Source organism: Diospyros lotus, chromosome 5 (assembly GCF_014633365.1).
Source record: "Diospyros lotus cultivar Yz01 chromosome 5, ASM1463336v1, whole genome shotgun sequence".
In the NCBI taxonomy this organism is placed as follows: domain Eukaryota; kingdom Viridiplantae; phylum Streptophyta; class Magnoliopsida; order Ericales; family Ebenaceae; genus Diospyros; species Diospyros lotus.
Genome location: NC_068342.1, coordinates 42,273,887 through 42,291,562, shown reverse-complemented (window position 1 = coordinate 42,291,562; position 17,676 = coordinate 42,273,887). Strand labels below are relative to the sequence as shown.

The 17,676-nt window shown below is 36.2% G+C and overlaps 2 protein-coding genes across 2 annotated transcripts; one reads left to right on the top strand and one right to left on the bottom strand.

The window, feature by feature from the left end:
- Positions 1–853: 853 nt before the first annotated feature.
- LOC127802084 (protein disulfide-isomerase like 2-1-like) lies at positions 854–11,078 on the top strand. Its single transcript, XM_052337773.1, has 11 exons — positions 854–1,132; positions 2,705–2,789; positions 5,147–5,244; positions 5,753–5,808; positions 7,445–7,562; positions 7,765–7,792; positions 7,899–7,990; positions 9,064–9,220; positions 9,314–9,438; positions 9,632–9,731; positions 10,779–11,078. Exons 1-11 carry the CDS (start codon positions 969–971, stop codon positions 10,854–10,856), a joined length of 1,101 nt encoding a protein of 366 aa, XP_052193733.1. The 5' UTR covers positions 854–968; the 3' UTR covers positions 10,857–11,078.
- A 3,576-nt stretch (positions 11,079–14,654) lies between these two features.
- LOC127801691 (uncharacterized) lies at positions 14,655–16,053 on the bottom strand. Its single transcript, XM_052337031.1, has one exon. The coding sequence runs from the start codon at positions 15,912–15,914 to the stop codon at positions 14,694–14,696; it is 1,221 nt and encodes a 406-aa protein (XP_052192991.1). The 5' UTR covers positions 15,915–16,053; the 3' UTR covers positions 14,655–14,693.
- Positions 16,054–17,676: the final 1,623 nt, after the last annotated feature.

The window sequence follows — 17,676 nt, the reverse complement described above, 5'->3', positions numbered from 1 at the left end:
ATGTTGAAAATAGTGTTTTGAGTGTTTTCACTTTTATATTTTTGAAAGAAATTGTCGTTTTATCTCTTAATATGTATAAAAAAAAATCTCATAATAGTATTTTTAAATTAAAAAAATAGCAAATTTGAGTGGTCTCACTTTTATTGATGATGATAAATGTATCGTTTTTATAAGACATATTATATATTTATTATTTTAAACATAAAAACAATTATTAACCTTACTATTTTTTAATGGAAGTACCAAAAATAGCCCTGATTAATTATTTCTTTTTATGGTTAGTAAATACAGATAGACATAAATATTTATTTCGAGAAACAATAATTTAGATATAATAATATAAATAAATATTCATTTATTTATTTTAAATTCTTTTATTTTTTATAATCCTAATTAGATTGAGATTGCAGTTATACTCTTAATAAGATTATTATATCAATGAATTATAATTAGAATAGGGTTTATCTATTAGTTATTTATAAATAATTATTTAGTAATGAATTCAAGAATATATTTCTATGAATAATTTTGAGTAATTGGGGTTATTCATATTTGTTTGATTTGGATTTTGTACCAGAAAGTTTATTATGTGACGTTTGATAATAATTGTTTAAATTTTAAAATTTGTAGGTAAAATAAAAAATGAAATAAATCTTAATGTAATGATAAAATTGTTTTAAAAATTAGTTATTAATTCATTGTTTATAAGTGATTTGAGAAATGATTTTTTAATTTATTTTTATTTTGTAAAAAAGATGCACAAAAAATTATATGTTATAAAACATAGTATTTAATTATATTATTATAAGATAGATGGGTCGCATATATATATATATATATATGTGCGTGTTTGAGGGGGTGTGGGTGAAGGAGAGGTACAACATTTGACTTCTTGTTTAATTTGTAGGAGCTGCTCCATTTGGATCAACAATAACAAATCCTGATACTGCGGAGTCGAGCTTGCGGAAATGTCGAGGTCGCTGATCGCTTGGGTCGTCGGAACCCTAGCCCTACCCCTCTTCCTCTTCGTGTCTTCGGCGACGGCCGACGACGTTGTCGTGTTGACGGAGGACAACTTCGAGAAGCACGTCGGCCAAGATCGCGGCGCTCTCGTCGAGTTCTACGCTCCTTGGTATGAAACTAAATCATCGACTTTGCATATGCACTTTTGTATGGTATTTTTTTTTTGGAATTCAGGTTTATCTGTTGATCAGTGTAGTGGTACCTTGGTAGTTGCTCGGAGGGATGTTTGTCGATCTGTTGGGGTTCTGTTTTGCCGTTCACTGTGTGGGTCATGGTACTTGGATCTGTGTTTAGTTAGTTGATAATTGTTATCTGGTCGTGATAGATCTGACCGGTAGTGGAACTGTAGCTGTTGATTTCTAAGGCAAATTGATAAGTTCTGTTCAAACATGCTGATGCTGATAAACTGAGTTTCTATGTATTGGTTTTCTTTGTATACACGACCGAACATTGGATTGCTCTTTTAGGCTCTGTTTCGAAGAGATTTAGTAATGGAATGGAAATGGACGGGACTAGAAGGGAAACAAGTGGCCACTTATCTACGCATAAGTCTCTACCTACCCAAACGCTGAGAGGTGGTGGTGTAGGTCTCTACTCGGCTTCCATTTTCCGTGTGGTTCCCCCTTCCCTTGCTCTAAGTTTACGCTTTGCAAGGGATGGGATGGGATGAAAGTATATTAGAGAACAAATGATCATTATACACTTTTAAGGGAAAGAGAGAGTGTGATTTAAGTCAAGGGCATTAAGGTTAATGTTGTCAAAACACAAAACTGGGATTTCCATTTATTTTTATTCCATCATTTCTTGCCCAATTTAAGGCATTGGATGGAAAGTGTTTCCATTCATTTCCATTACGAATATGTCTCCCAAGCGAGAACACTCTTCTATCCATTTCCATTCCATCCCCCTCTCCCAAACCCACTGTTAATGTCTTGCCAAATTGAAGTTTTGGCACAAATTTACACAATATTACTGACAATGATACCATTATTTCATGTATTTTTGTCCTTATATTGATAGACCGTACATTTAATTTGGGCCTTGGAAGCATATCCAATTTGGTTTTTGGATAGCGAAGTGGCAAAATTGCAGTTGAAGTTGCTAATCAAACACTACTTTACATGCCTTAGATATTCATACTTTTAATGCTGTTTAAGCATTTGATAAGAGCAGAGGATATAATATTCCTCACTTTCTTTGTGCAAGCTTAAATAAAGTTTGAGCTTGTATGGTGTAGCTAGGTGTTAAGTCCTCACTGTCATTTATCATTCTTGCAGCTGCAACTAGCATATCTTATTGATTTTAGATCATGATCTAATTTTGATTAGGGGTGACAGCTCTGCAGTACAGACCAAAGTATGGGAAACCATGTCATCATGCACAATAATCTTTTTCTCTTTTTAATTGTAAATTTATACTCATAAGGGTTTATAACGAACATGTGATTTGGGATCTGATCCTTGATGTTATGCTTTGTTGTTTCACCAGGTTTTCTGAACCTCTTATTTCTATATTTATCTACTACTAGAATATTGAACAACTTTTTCTCTGCATGTCAGCAATGAAAATATCATTATTGCTATCTATTAAACTCTTGACTTTTGATATAATGTCTGTTTGTTTGGTTGTTTGGCTTATCTGATGATGACACTTTATATGCTGACTTCATATTCAATGGCAGGTGTGGGCATTGTAAAAAGCTTGCACCAGACTATGAGAAGCTTGGTGCAAGTTTCAAGAAAGCAAAGTCTGTTCTGATTGGAAAGGTCACTTCTAAAACCTTAGAACATCTCCCCCACCAACATTTGAATTATCAGTTTTTGTGAGTTTGTTGCATGAAAATATATTGTAATCATTGATTAGTAGAAGATATTGTGATCATTGGTTGGGACAGAGGTGAGTAGAGGACATAACAGTACATAATGGAACGGAATGGAAGGATAAAGGAAGTAACGGTAAAAGTTTGTTACCGCCCATTTTTTGGGAAGCATGAAATGTAAATGAACGTAATATAACTTTACTTAGTCTGGATGGAGAATGGAAGGGATGAAATATAGTAAAAACAATAAGAATATTTATAAATGTATTTCCTTCCCCTTCCTCAACCCATGTTTGGATGAGGAGTACTATGGGGGGAAGGGGGAGGGTGCAGAAGGGGAAGAGAGACCCGACCCTTTGTTTGGATGGTGGGTTCATAATTGAAGGGGAGGATGCATGAAACCCTTTTGTCCCCTTTCGTACCCCTATTTTACTTACACCCCAATTTGGGGTGTGAGGAGGGGGAAGGAAATATATTTATAAGTATGGTTATTAATTTTACTATCTTACCCCTGTTATTTTTATGCTTGTTTATTTATTTTGAAAGTGAAAGGGTATAATTGTAACTTCATTTTCTTTTTTTAACTGATTCATGCCTTTCCATTCTCTATCCAAACAAAGTAAAGTTATATTATGCATGACAACAAACTTTATGTTACTTTACTTAACCTTACCTTACGTTCCATCACGTACCATGCCATTTTCTACTCCACCTCTCTCCCAAATATAGTGTAAGGGTACGGAAGGGAATGGGAGGGTACCCTCCCCTCCCCATCCGTTCCATTATGAAACTCTCTCCCAAACAAGGGAAAGAGTCTTCCTTTCCCTCTTGTCTTGTACCCTCCATCCAAACACAGCGTTATAGATGTTTGAGGACGCATGAGTCTGGCCACGAGGCTGAGTAAAAAATTTTACTGAAATTTTGTGGAGTCTGGACAACCTATGATTTTAAAGTTGGAGTCTTAAAGCATATATACTGTATTGGTTTGACAAAAGAATTAAGATCTCTAGTATTTTATATTTCATCGCATTTCCTGACATCGTTTGGGATTTCAGTGACTTCATTTTTTTGGCCTCTTTTATTTACTTGTAGCCAAGATACAGATAGAGTGAACTACTTGGGTGTATGGACTTCACAGAATGGCTCTTATCTCATTATGATTGGCAAGAATTCATACTTTGCTATAATTTCTAAAATGTTGCTTTTAGAATCTCTATGGGTTGGCTTGTCAATAAATCAGTAAATACAGGAGTTCCTTTATATAACTTATGTTATGGGGTAGTATGGTTGATTCGATGACTTTAAATATGGGTGCTAAGCAAGGGCAAGAGTCCTAGTGTAGTCCAAGCCTGAAAGGGTGAAAAACAATTTGGCGTTCCAACTTTTACCTTTTTCTTCATGCATGTGCTAGATGTCACCGTTTCCTAATTATTCACTTAATTATGTTAGGGCATAGGTCTCTTGAGGGGCATCTTGATGGCTTAGGCTGCATTCCATTTATAAGGAGACTCGAGTCCAGTCTTATTGAGTTAACTAATTAACTAACATATGAGACTTCACTTGGAATATCACAATGAAATGGAAGAAGTTTGTAGCAACAGAGGGAGAGGAAGAACAAAGAAAACTTCTTGAGCAACCCTTAAACATGGCATGGGGCGTTAGGGCCTTATAGAGGATATGACCATCGATGGAGATGGCTAGGCGTCTAGAATTCATGTATCCAACCCCACTGAGTGGTAAGGCTTTGTTGTTGTCGTTGATTGATTCACGGCATTATGGAGAAAATTGGATTATGATTTCTTGGTCTAATCTTCCTAATCTAGCAAGGGTTTTGTCTTCAGTATTTAGAAAGAAATTGGATTGATTTAGATATTTCCTATTCTTGTTTTCTGTATCTTTGAATTTTGTATAGTGTACACCCTATCCTTCCTTATTGTTTATCTTTCCTATGTTGTATTCTTCTTCCTTATTAATTGGGGATGTAATATTCAGTTCAAGGTATCTAGAAAATATTATTCTTTGTTCCTCCTACATCTTTTGATCTATTTTCTACAGTTGTGACAAGCAACCATATGAAAAGAAGAAACTGCCAGAAGAGTGTGAAATCTGTATGGGAGAGAAACTTATGAACTATTTATGAGGATAAATAATATAAGGAAGACAATAAGGGCTCTAAGATGAAGGGATCGACCTTTTCACAAACAAAGAGAGATGACAATGGTTCCCTTAGGATGATGTTTTCTTTTTTGATCATTAAGAGTTAGCATGGATATTCTTTACAGCTTATTGGGTGGTTTGTTGCAGGTGGATTGTGATGAGCATAAGAGCCTATGTAGCAAATATGATGTTTCTGGCTATCCTACAATTAAATGGTTTCCAAAAGGTTCCTTAGAACCTAAAAAGTAAGTTTATGGCACTCTAATAAGATTCTGTAGATCTTTTCCTGCCATCATCCACACATTTTATTTTTTTTAGGGTAAATTGCACTTAGACCCCTGTAGCTTGGGCCATTTGCAAGGAGACCTCCTGTGGTTTAAAAATTTCTCCAGAGGTCCTTGTGGTTTACTCTTTTTTGCTAAGACACCCCCTCTGTCAGTTTAAAAATGTTTCTAGATGAGGTGTTCAAGCAAAAAAATTAAGCCACAAGGACCTCCTAAGATATTTTTAAACTTGGATGATGTATTCAATCAAAAAAAGTTAGTCACATGGACCTTAGGGGGTCTCCTTGCAAATGACCCAAACTACAGGGGGTTTGGGTGCAATTTACCCTTTCTTTTATTGTGTAGATTATTGAAGCATCCAACTTTCTCTGACATGTTTATGCTCTTCAAACTTCCCCCCATCCTAATTCTCTCATATATTTCTATCTGAAGTCTGAACTTTTTTTTAACTGGATCCATTATTTGTTAGGTATGAAGGTGCACGTACTGCAGAGGCCCTTGTCGAGTTTGTAAACAGTGAAGGAGGTTATATTCTTACCTTTTGAACTTAACGCTTTTGCAATATCAATGTACTTTTACATATGCTTGGTTTATTGCCCTTTTCTGTTTGTGGTGTTGGGTATAAAGATTGGGAATGGTTACTAAGCCTAGGCATTTGATTCACCTAATCTCCAGTTATGTAGGTTGTGGCAATTTGGAAGTGCATTTGAAACCCATATACGATAAATAAAGGTGTGCCTCCTATTGGGTGTCATGTATGAGGGTTTTGGCGTGGCTTATTTTCTGGTCAAAGCAATGATTTGAAAACTGGATCAAGGTATTGAACTGGAAAGGGGAGTGGGTCAAGGGCCAATGGTTGAACTGGAATGTATTTTATTAGATAACTAAATATATAATTATTAAAAATTTAAAACACTTAATCATTGACAAATTTATTTGTTAATTCCAAGGCTTCAAAAATATAGATGTATAAAACTAGTGATGGTATTTAGTTACAACTATATCCAACTAAACCAAACACCCACTATGATTAATATAACATTCTGCAGACCAGGTTTTGGGCATGCACATCTTCAATTACTAAAACTTGGGTTGGCAAAGAAAGACACATCTTGGAGGCCAACGTGCATGATAAATGATTCATAAGATTTGCCCAAGAAAATCTAAACGAGAGATGTGTTTGTGAGATATTAAAACATTGGTTTTATTGGACTCCTATATTTGGAGATAGTGTATATAAAGCCTTTACTGATGACAGAAGTTTCTCATAAGCAAACATATGTCTCAAAGATTTGACTTATGAGGTATCCTGGCTTAATGATATTCTTTATTCCTACCTTTGACAAAGCATTAAACTTCTGATTTGTCCTTTTCCTCATCGAGAACTTTAAGGAATACTTTTTGATTTCAGTAACACATAGATCTTAATGTTGTGGAGTTCCAACTGCTGCATTGTCGGTTGTTGTTGTTTTTTTTTATATCATTACCAGTCATATACTAGCATGTCAGATCCGTGAACAGGAACGTTTTTGTCATTTTGTAGATTTAAATGAACCTTTATACTGCTTGAGGAGTGTATTTACAGCTCTTTGGCTATGGTAGGGTCAACTAGGCTTCTAATACACGAGTTTATTTATTTGCTTTACTTGGTGACAATTAGAAATTTTTGGGACATTATTGTTTATACTATGTCATCTATAGACAGCTTGTGCATTCATTTCTAGGATGTTAATGAGATTTATGTTTAAGGCTGTACATAATGCCATGTAATTTTTTTGTTTGCATGTTTCTGTTCATCAGCCCTCTCCCACCATATCTATCATTAGAAGTAGGGCATCTTAGCATATCTGGTTGCCCGTTGGTCCACTATCACTTGTAGGAGAAGTAATTATTGTTGGGGAATTTGACTTTAATGAAGGCTTTTACTTCTATGTCAGAACATAACTGGATAGGAATGAACACCCCCCCCCCCCCCTCCTTTCGTTAAAGGTTTGCAGAGATCTGCATTGCAAATGCTGCAAAGGGAATAAATTTGTTAGTTGATTAAAGCAGGCAATAGGATCCAGTTGCAGGGATTATTACCATTCTTGCTCCGATAGGGTACCTTAAAAGATCTATGCATGAGGCATCAGTTGACATTATAATGTTGCTTTATTTGCAGGGACTAATGTCAAGATAGCTGCGATTCCCTCAAATGTGGTGGTTCTAACACCTGATAACTTTGATGAGATTGTTCTAGATGAAACAAAGGATGTCTTGGTTGAGTTTTATGCACCTTGGTAAGAGTTTGCATGCACTTCTTTGCATATTCTTGTTGCACTCAGATAATTCAGGTGTTATCCTTATTTCCTTTCAGTTTCTTTTAATGGGGTCAGTGGTTTCCTCTAAATCAACTTGAGGTGCTAGGGATGACACTTGATTTGAATGTGAAACCAAAATTTATACGCTTTGCATCACTGATCATACTTTTATATTTTATAGGTGTGGCCACTGTAAAAATCTTGCTCCTGTAAGTAGATTTATCACTTTCTGTCTCTCTCCCCCTTCCTTTACTCTTTACTTTATGGATTTGAACAACAATGATTCCCTCATATATTATTCCTTTTGCTATTTAGACTTATGAAAAGGTTGCCACAGTATTTAAGCTCGATGAAGATGTTGTAATTGCTAATCTTGAGGCTGACACCCACAAGGATCTTGCAGAAAAGTGAGTCAAGGAGTTCCTTTTTATTTTATTTTATTTTTATGAAACAACAACCACTGACCACACACTAAAGCCTTAATCCTATTATAAATGGGATCAGTTACATGGTTTAGCTCGCCAATCTTTTGTATCTATAACAATATTTTTTATAAGGTCGTTGTATCTCATGTCATACTAAATTTTATCTGGTCACCTTCTACCTCTTTCCAGATGTTCATATCGTCTTACTCACATCTTTCATATTTTTTTTTATAGGTTCCACTCTGATTTTATTTCAAATAATCTTATTTTTAATTCTGTCTTCTTGTCTGTTGTGTGTGCCCGTACATTGACCTTAATACCTTCTTTTTTTTTATGTTCATACTCTGCATATGTTACTACCTGACTACCCAATATTACATACAATAGAGCTGGTTTTGTACCTGTTTGATAAAATTTTCTTATAACTTTAAAGGAAATTTATAACTTAAGTATTGATATTTTTTTTCCCTTTAATTTCATCAAAGTAATATTATTTGCAAATACCATATGCTAAGCACCTCTTCTTGGATGACCTTTAGTAAGTTCATCCACTACTATAACGGTGAGTTAAGGGCTTAGTGAAAATCCTTGATTTAAGTAAAACTGTAATTGAAAAATTTTCAGTGTCTTTTAACACATGTTTTTTATCAGTACTACATTTATTTAATAAGCTGTATATAAGTAACTTAAACTCTCTTTTTTATTAAAATCCTACATAATTTTTTTTTTTCTAAAGCCTTGGTCATAGAATTTTTTCAAGTCTGTAAACACCATACGTTAATCTTTTTGTTTATCTCTAGAAATTTTTATTCAAATGCCTCAACAAGTAATAACTTCTATTATTAACCTACAGTTTTCAATTATACCTGTCCTTGGAAAGTCGGAATCCACTGAAATATTCAAATTACTATTGAGTTAGGAGTTTGTGCTAGAGCCTAGAAAATAACCTGGATTAAATAATCATTGATGCAATATTTTATGGAATTCTGTTCCGGAAATGATGGCGCTTCTTTGAGTGCAAACTCTTTCCTAATGCAAACCTGCTGTCTACTCAGATATAGCGTGAGTGGTTTTCCTACATTGAAATTCTTTCCTAAGAGTAACAAAGCTGGTGAAGATTATGACGGTGGCCGTGATTTAGATGACTTTGTAACTTTCCTCAACGAGAAATGTGGTACCAGACGTGATGCTAAAGGGCAACTTACAGCTGAAGTTCGTGCACTAATTATTTGCAATTTCATTCTGTCATTTCATTTAGCCTTTTTTTTTTTTTGAGTTTGACCTTTTTGCTGTTAATTTATCCAGGCTGGTAAAATCGAGGCTGTGGATACCTTAGTCAAGGAATTTCTTAAAGCTGGCAATGATGAGAAGAAAGCAGTCTATGGCCGTATGGAGGAGGAAGTTAACAAGCTCAAGGGTTCTGCTGCAAGGTGGTTGAAATTTCTTATAGTTCTATTCTGCACAGGGAACATGAATCTTGTGTAGAAGATAGGGACACTTAGCGATTACCGTGTTAATGCTTGAGTAATTTGTATTCCAAGAATCCAGTTTCAGATCTAAACTGGAATTTATTGTATTCCATGTCTGTTCCTTTTGCATTTATCTGTTGCCTTTTCTTTTCAGGTATGGAAAGATCTACGTGAAAGCTGCCAAGAGCTGTATGGAGAAGGGTAGTGATTATGCCAAGAATGAAATCCAGCGTCTGGAACGCATGCTGATGAAGGTAAAATTTGGTTGTCCTGACAGCTAGTTTTAAGATATATGACAGTTGACTGACCAGATTGGATCATATGAACAAGGAACTACCAAGGCTTTTATAGACTTCCCCTTTTGTATGCTCAACATTCACAACTCTGCAACCTTATCTGACAACATGCGGCTGCCCCTATCTTCCTTTCCCCCACCTTTCTTGTAGAGATGCCATTGCAATCAGCCAATCACCATTTGAACTTTTTACTCCCAAGTGTTCCTTCTGTAGTGGCAGCCTCACCAGGCTGCAACGGACATGCTCCCTCTCTTGGCTTTTTTCTCTTAAGTAGAACTAAAAAGTCATTAACTTCTTTATAGGGCCATTTTGGTCATATGGTCCCAACCAAAGCCCAAGAGAGGAACTTTCACGGGCAAGGGGGTTGCTTTGTACTTGCTGCACAGCGCACATCTCAAATTTTCTGTTACATTGATCGCTTGGGTAGTGGTGCCACACTCCACTAGGTACAAGACTTCCAAATTTCTTGCCTCCAGAACACAGGTTAAGTGGTTGAGTCACGATAAATTGAGATTTGTACCAGTAGATCGCGGGTTTGATTCCTTATCCTGTGCAGTGAGACAAAATCTCCATTTGCAATTTATTTCATCTGTCGAAATTGAGGGCACGAGCAATGAGAGATCGGGCAAGGATAGTAATCTCAAGAGTTTCAAATTTTTTTTATTCTCCTTTGCACCACTCCCACTGCTCTCCAGTGATCCAAAGCCAATCTCAGTCCCTATTCAACTTCCAGAAAGTTTCACTCTTAGAACAGGTTTCTCTAAAATGATCTGGCTGTTGTAGCTTTGTTTAACCATTGTTCAACTTCAAGAAACTACTATCATTTTATTTTATTTGAATTTATTATAGGACCCATTAGATGGTCTCCTCCTCGTACAAAAGCTTGAGCCTACCCTCCAAATAGCCATCTCCCTAGTGTTTGTACCTGTTAGTTACGAGCAGAGTGTGTTTATCTGCATTTTTTTTTTTATATAATTATTATTTGTGTTATTTTTGTTGGTGCAGACCATCAGTGCAACCAAGGCAGATGAGTTCACAGTGAAGAGAAATATCCTGACTAGTTTTGTCCTTGACAAGGAATAGAGTGAATGCATCAGTTGCAGCAGCAGCAGCTATATCCCTTCTGCTAGGTTTCATCTGCCAAAAGGTTTTCTTTCTTGGGGAATGTACTATTTTTTTGTAATGCTTTTAGAGCCCTTTACTAAGGACATTTTTGCTATCGAATTTCAACTAAATTAGACTTATTTAGTGCAACACAACACAGGAGGCTCTTTCTTTGCGTTGCTGGATCAAAAGCTTTGTTAAGCTTTGCATGTCTTATTTAAGCTGTTATTTTGAATCATCAATATTCAATGCTAGGTTAGGTTTTACATACGTGAGGGTAGAGCCCTAAATTCAAATTCTGAACGAATGTTGCTTCTTATTTTGAAGCCAAGCCCATTGATAGTCAAAACACTAAAAACATAACCCCTTAAACCCTAATAAGCTCCGTTTAGTTTAAAGGAAAAAAAACAGTTTTTAATCTTTCAATTCTAATTTTTACAATTAAGCATGTTCCTTTTGCATTTTTATTATTACATTAAAACTTATTTTATTTAAATTTTTTCCTAAATTTTTTTAAATTTAAATAATTATTATGGAAAGTGTAGAATTGTACTGTGTAATATTTAAAAGCTCAGAAAAGAATAGTATATATTAAGAATAAGTAAGGAGAGAAATAACATCAATTGAATATATTTCAGATTGAATGTGGATAAAATTTTTTAGGATTAAGCATGTTTCAAAATAGGTGACTCCTGATAAGTTTGTTTAGATTTATCGGGATAAGTTGATTTAATCTTTCTTATCACTCAATGTAAAATGTTATACACTGTAATTAAAATGTATTTTCATTTTTTTTTAAAAAAAAATGAAGAAAAAATGAAAGAGAATAAGAATGGTAAAGGCATCAACTAAAAACAAAGTATAAATTTGTGCAAAAAAGGGACATCAAAATTGCAGACTTTCAAGTCCAAAAATTAATAAATGCCGATGAGAGTGGAGTTGAGGAGGGCATTGGGAACGACGTGAGAACAATGTGTAGGGGAATGGGCCCGCAATCATACACTGGGGCTACCCCTATCTTGCATGCATGTGAAGTCTCACCTGGAAATTCCTCAGAACAAATGTGGACAGGACAACCCCAGAAGGACTACCCACGAATAGTTTTCACTTTTCAGCCTAAAAACCACAAATCTTCCAACCAAATGATCATCCAATTAATCGTCTGGGCATGGTGCGCACTGGTAAACTATTTAGAGCATCAGAATTTAAATCGGTATGATAATTTGAAAGACATATATATTGTTGGAAGGTAGACAACAATAATGCTGAAAGATAAATCTTGTATTGATTACATCAAATGTTCGATTCTGAGTATAAATAAATTTGTGTTCGTATTTAAATTTACTCCGGAGTACATCAAGAGAAAATGTCTTCCGCATCTGAAGATTAATCGAGCGAAGTTGGGTACTAGGTGAATGAAAGAAAAAAATTATCCAATTAACTCTTTATTTATATCTTTCTTTTAATAATTTTTTAAATAAATCTTATATCTATATTTATTTTTAATTTAAATAAAATTAATTAAGATGCATTTACATCCCACGTGTATGGATCAGGTGGGCTCCTTTTTCTTGAAGTCGCAGAGAAAACATCATACTCATGCCATAAACACTGTGGCTCCTACGTATATATATCCGCTCAATATCTATAATAAAGGCTGATTACACCTTAGCATGTTCCCCATTTTTCTAGTAGTCCTGGGATTGGGTACACTCGCGCGCCGATCGAGCTGGCTGGCACTCAATACTTTCATATCTCAATTTACATGTAATAAGGTAAATATATAAAAATTTATATGTGGATTCATTTTTAAAGAAGTTTCAGCTCTCATCAAATGAAAGCATTATAGTCTTTTACCACCTGTATTTTTTTATTACTCACTATACTCATTGTATATAAATACACATAGATATATGTATATATATATATGCAAACTACTACACTGTACGTCATTTTCTCAGATTTATTCTACGTCAATGACAAGGAGATAGCATGAGCATGACCCATAACTGATACGTGGATGTGCTTTGCTTGTTCATCTGCGAAAAGCCAAATCAATATTGAACCAATGAGACAGCAAAGATAAGGACAACTATCAGCTTCTTATGGCCCCCTAATAGACTTTGTAATATCCGCGTGAAAATATAAAAGGGAAGGGAAAGCAGAAGGATTGAGTTTAGAGCCCTCTCGACATTTTCTCTGAAGAATCCCAACTACCATCCATCTTTATCTACTGTCTGCATGTGCTTCACGGTATTGGGCCAAGAAGATGCAACCAAAGACAGATTTAAAGGTTCCCTGAGTGACAGTTGCTTTTCAGGAATGGGGGCCCCCCCTTCTTGGAACTGCGAGACTATGGGGTCTTTCTTTCTATACCTAACATGGTTCTGTTCCCACTTCCTATACCATGTGGACCCAAATCATTAAATTAATTAGTGAAAAGAATCTTAGCCTGAGTCACAGTGACCATATAGTCATTAATCACAGATAATACAAATCCTAGTTCTAAACACACCATAGCTGAATGCCCTATGCCCTATTTGAGATAAGCGATGATTAAACTTTTTGAAGTTGGCTAAGCCTCCTCATGCGAGACAAATAATGACTAAAGTTTCCAAGATGACACAAAATATAAGGCAGTTATTATTGGAAAAGGAGAAATATGAAAAGGGTGCAGCTTAGAAGTTAAAAAGTACCGTGGATTATTACTGCCTCTTGCCTTTGTGTACCGCATGGCGCTGAAATAATTACAGGACACGCATAAAACAGAGAAAGAAAATAGCATAATACCAAGAGTTCCTTAACCGCGTTCATTAGAGAAGAACTGAAGGTTGATATTGCAGGCATATTCTCCTCTTTTCTTGTGGTGTATGATGATGACAAAGCCAGCTTATAAGTGTGATTAGTACCAGTGCACATGCATTAGATACGGTTAGATCTCAACACTACATTATTGCAAGCATCTAAGTTAAAATATTATGATTATTGTTGTGATGAGATATGTTGTTATAAACCGAAAATATAGAAAATTTTAGGCCAGACCCATAATGCAAATTTTAATTCCGCCCCTCTAAAACAAATATCTCGTTAAAGAAATCCTGAAAGGAAAAGGAAAACATTTGGAAGAATCGCATTTTTCATTAAAAGCCAAATCCAAATTAGATCTATGAGAAGCAAACTCTGTTGGGGTACTTAGGTGAACCCTCTCATGCTATTAATCAAACAACAGGAAGTTTTGCGCAGCGTTTCATAACTGTGCGAGGCATATTTACAGACCTTTACACAAGTTAGCCCCCAGCCCCCCAACCAGATCATTTTTCCTTCCATGGAGTCGGAGATCGAGAGAGAGTGGAGGCAAGATGTTGTGGTTTACAGGGAAAATGGGGATTAACACATCCCCCTAATTAATTTCATTAATCACCGGAAGCACGCTCCCCCCGGTATCGGGAATCAGAATATAAATTACTTTTTGGGATTTAACATCAAATCTTAACCCATTAGATACGAAGTATATATCATTAACTTAATTATTTTCAATTAGTGAAGCGAAAATCGTGATTTTAACTTGCTTATATAAAACATTTGAAGGCAACAAGACATGGGTGTTTAATAGCTAAAAGAGTTGATCCGAATTAATAAATAATATATATAGCATTAGTTTTCGAGAATAAAGTTATCAAATTAATTTTCGTGACGATCCGTCAGAATCATTCCGTTTCTCAATCTGAATAGGAGGCCTGAGTTCCCAATAGGAAGGAACATAATCACACTTCACAATAAATTGAAAAGGGGTGGGGAATCTGTATATTGGTTGATTTACCTTGAAGAGACAGGGTTGAGAGCTCTAGCAAAACCATTCATTGCACTGTAACTCTTTGAGCTGAAACCTAAGCACCCCAGCAAGCCTTGCCGGTACGGCAAGAACGTTCTCTTCCTCATCTCCTCCGCGTGCGCCCTGTTCGCCTTGTAATGCAACTCGTGCGCGGAAGGCGGCACCACCACCCTCCGCTTTGCCCCCACTCCATTCGAGGCCTTCTTGCTCGGTTGCTTCCCACTTTTCTTCACCTTCTTCTCCTCAGCGTTGCTGCCAGTCTTGCACTCTATTTTACCTTTGGGTTCAGTTACAGGCGGGGTCGCAACCTTCCTGTCCTTCACCGGCGAGAACGAAATGTGGCTCCAAAACTTGTGAGCGTTATTGCTGCCTTCGCTTTTGCTTCTGTATAGGAACTCTTTCAGGAACACCCAACGCTTGGAGCTCCGGCTCGCCGATGATGACCTGGATGACGAAGCCGATATAGACGGCGTCGTTTCACGCGACGCCACATCACTCTGCTTACTCTCGACAGCTTCGACACCTAAAGCGTGGTGAATTTTCTCGGCTTTCTCATCTTCTTCATCAGTACTTTCGTTCCAGTCAAAGGAAGACACTCGCAGCGGCGACATAGATCTGGTTCTTCGACGCTGAGATCTGTCCCTCCATTTCACGTCGCGGCCTCTCGGAAACTTCTCAGTCAGAGTCGTCACAGAATCTCCTAATTCGGTTTCGTCGTCCAGATCCAGGAGCGGAGCGAGCACCTGAGGGCGCTGGAGGTGAGTGGAGAGCTTCATCGGCCGGATCTGGCCGTTCAGGAACAGCTCGTCGGCCGAGCTCATAACTCCGGTAGACGTCGACTCCACCGTTCCAAACCTAGCGGAGAACTCAAACTCGACGGAATAATTACCTGCAGGCACGGAAGCCTCCGTTGACACGGGAGGCGAGTGCGAGTAAGACGAAGACAGCAGGAAGTGCATTGGACTGGCCGGTGCACTGTAAAAGAATCCTCCACCTCCACCTCCTCCTGCTCCTGCTCCTGCTCCTGCAAGGCCACGGCCAGGGCTGGACGGTGCACTGACGTATGGTGTAGAGCAAGCGCTGTCGATCTCGGAGGAGTACATGTTGGATTCGTAAAAGAGCGCATTATTTTCGACATCGGTTGATGTTTTACGGTCCTCTGTGGAGTTTGTGGCGTTGGCGGTATGAAGCTCTTCTTCTTCCATGAGAGCGAGAGCGAGAGCGAGAGCGAGAGCAATGAAAACGTTGGAGGAAGCAGTCACTACTGAGCTGATGGTGATGCATATATATATACGACGGAAGTTGTAAAAATGACCTCCAAGTTCATATTTATATCAACCGTGCCACCACCCACGCGATAGCCTTTTGACTTCTCGTGAAATTGTAAAAAATATTTTTGATGTATGATAAATAATAATAATAATAATATAAAATATCATCAAATTTTACCTTTATATTTTTAATGGTTAAATTCATATTTTTATTTCTATTTTTACATATTTTTCATATAATCATTCAAATTTTTCATAACTTAATTTTCTAATCAATTTAACATCTATTTTTTTATGTGCAATTTTAATTTTTTATTATTTCAATTACATTATTAAATTTATATTTTAAAATTAATTTAACTAAGATACTTTTATAAAAAAAAATAAAATAATAAAATACACGTCACATTCTGTTCATATCAAAATATAGAGATTAAATTGATAGAACCAACACAACTTAATCGAGTCTAACAAATTAATTTTATCTTAAAAATATATATATATTCTTTTGTATTTTCTTGATTAAAAAAAAAGACCACGTGTGTCATGCATTTTATTACAAAATCAAGCATTGATCAAAGCAATAGCATGTGTTTTAAATCAAATCAAATGTTGAGGGTCGGTGGTCAAATCAAATGTTTTGAATGATATTTATAAATTAATTAATATTTTATATATTAGTTGATTCAATTTTTTTAATTTTTTTGAATAAAAATAATTCAATCGAACTAAAATAAAAATAAAAATAAATATAATCCAAATTGTGAAATGAAACCTGTAACTTATGGGTTGAATTGAACCGGTGTCCTGCGGCCCCACGATTCTCCCTGTACGTACCTTCACCTAATCCGGTTGATCCTAACCCTTCACACTCTGCAGGTGGGTGTGTTATGATCTTCTGGCTTTTGGGGCACCTAATACGAGCCATAATTAATAATTAATAATTAATCATTGGAACATTAAAACCTGCCCCTGGCTGCCAACTTCCCCCCTCCCCTCCCTCCCTTCAATCTTAAATTATTGTTAAATAAAATATACTTACTTATTATATATTTTACTTTACCTTTTGCCTTTCGGCTGTGCCCGATCAATCAGGGCCCAAGAGTAATACATAGCTGCAAACTACAGGGGCTCCAAGTTCAATCCTTATAATATTATAAATAATTCATTCTCTAATTTTATTTTATTTCAAAAATTATATATATTTCAATCATACTCTCTATTTTTTTTATTTCGTTCTTTATTTTCTTTATTTATTAATAAATTTTAATTCTATTTATTTTACCCTATTTATAATTTTTATCAATACAAAAAATAATCAAATACAAACATAAATAAAATTAATAATTAAATATACAATATCAATCCTTCAATACAAAATTAAATAAAAAAAAATAGAAGGAAAAATCAAGCACCGATCTGCTCGTCAAACCACAAGAAGGAAAAAACCACAAAATAATCAAATAGAAGGAAAAAATCGCAAACCCGCTGCAAGCCGATAACCCTTCCGCGCAACACCGCCGCCGATCTGCTCGTCAAACCCTTCCGCTTCTGCAACTTCCGTTCCCTTCTTCCGCCGACCGCCGCGTCTTCTCCATTCCCCTCTTCCGGCGTTGTGGTGCGGAGAGATGCCGAAGGCAAAAGGGTCGCCAGTCTTGGCGATGGATTTGAGCTTCGCCAATTTTTTGGCGATGGC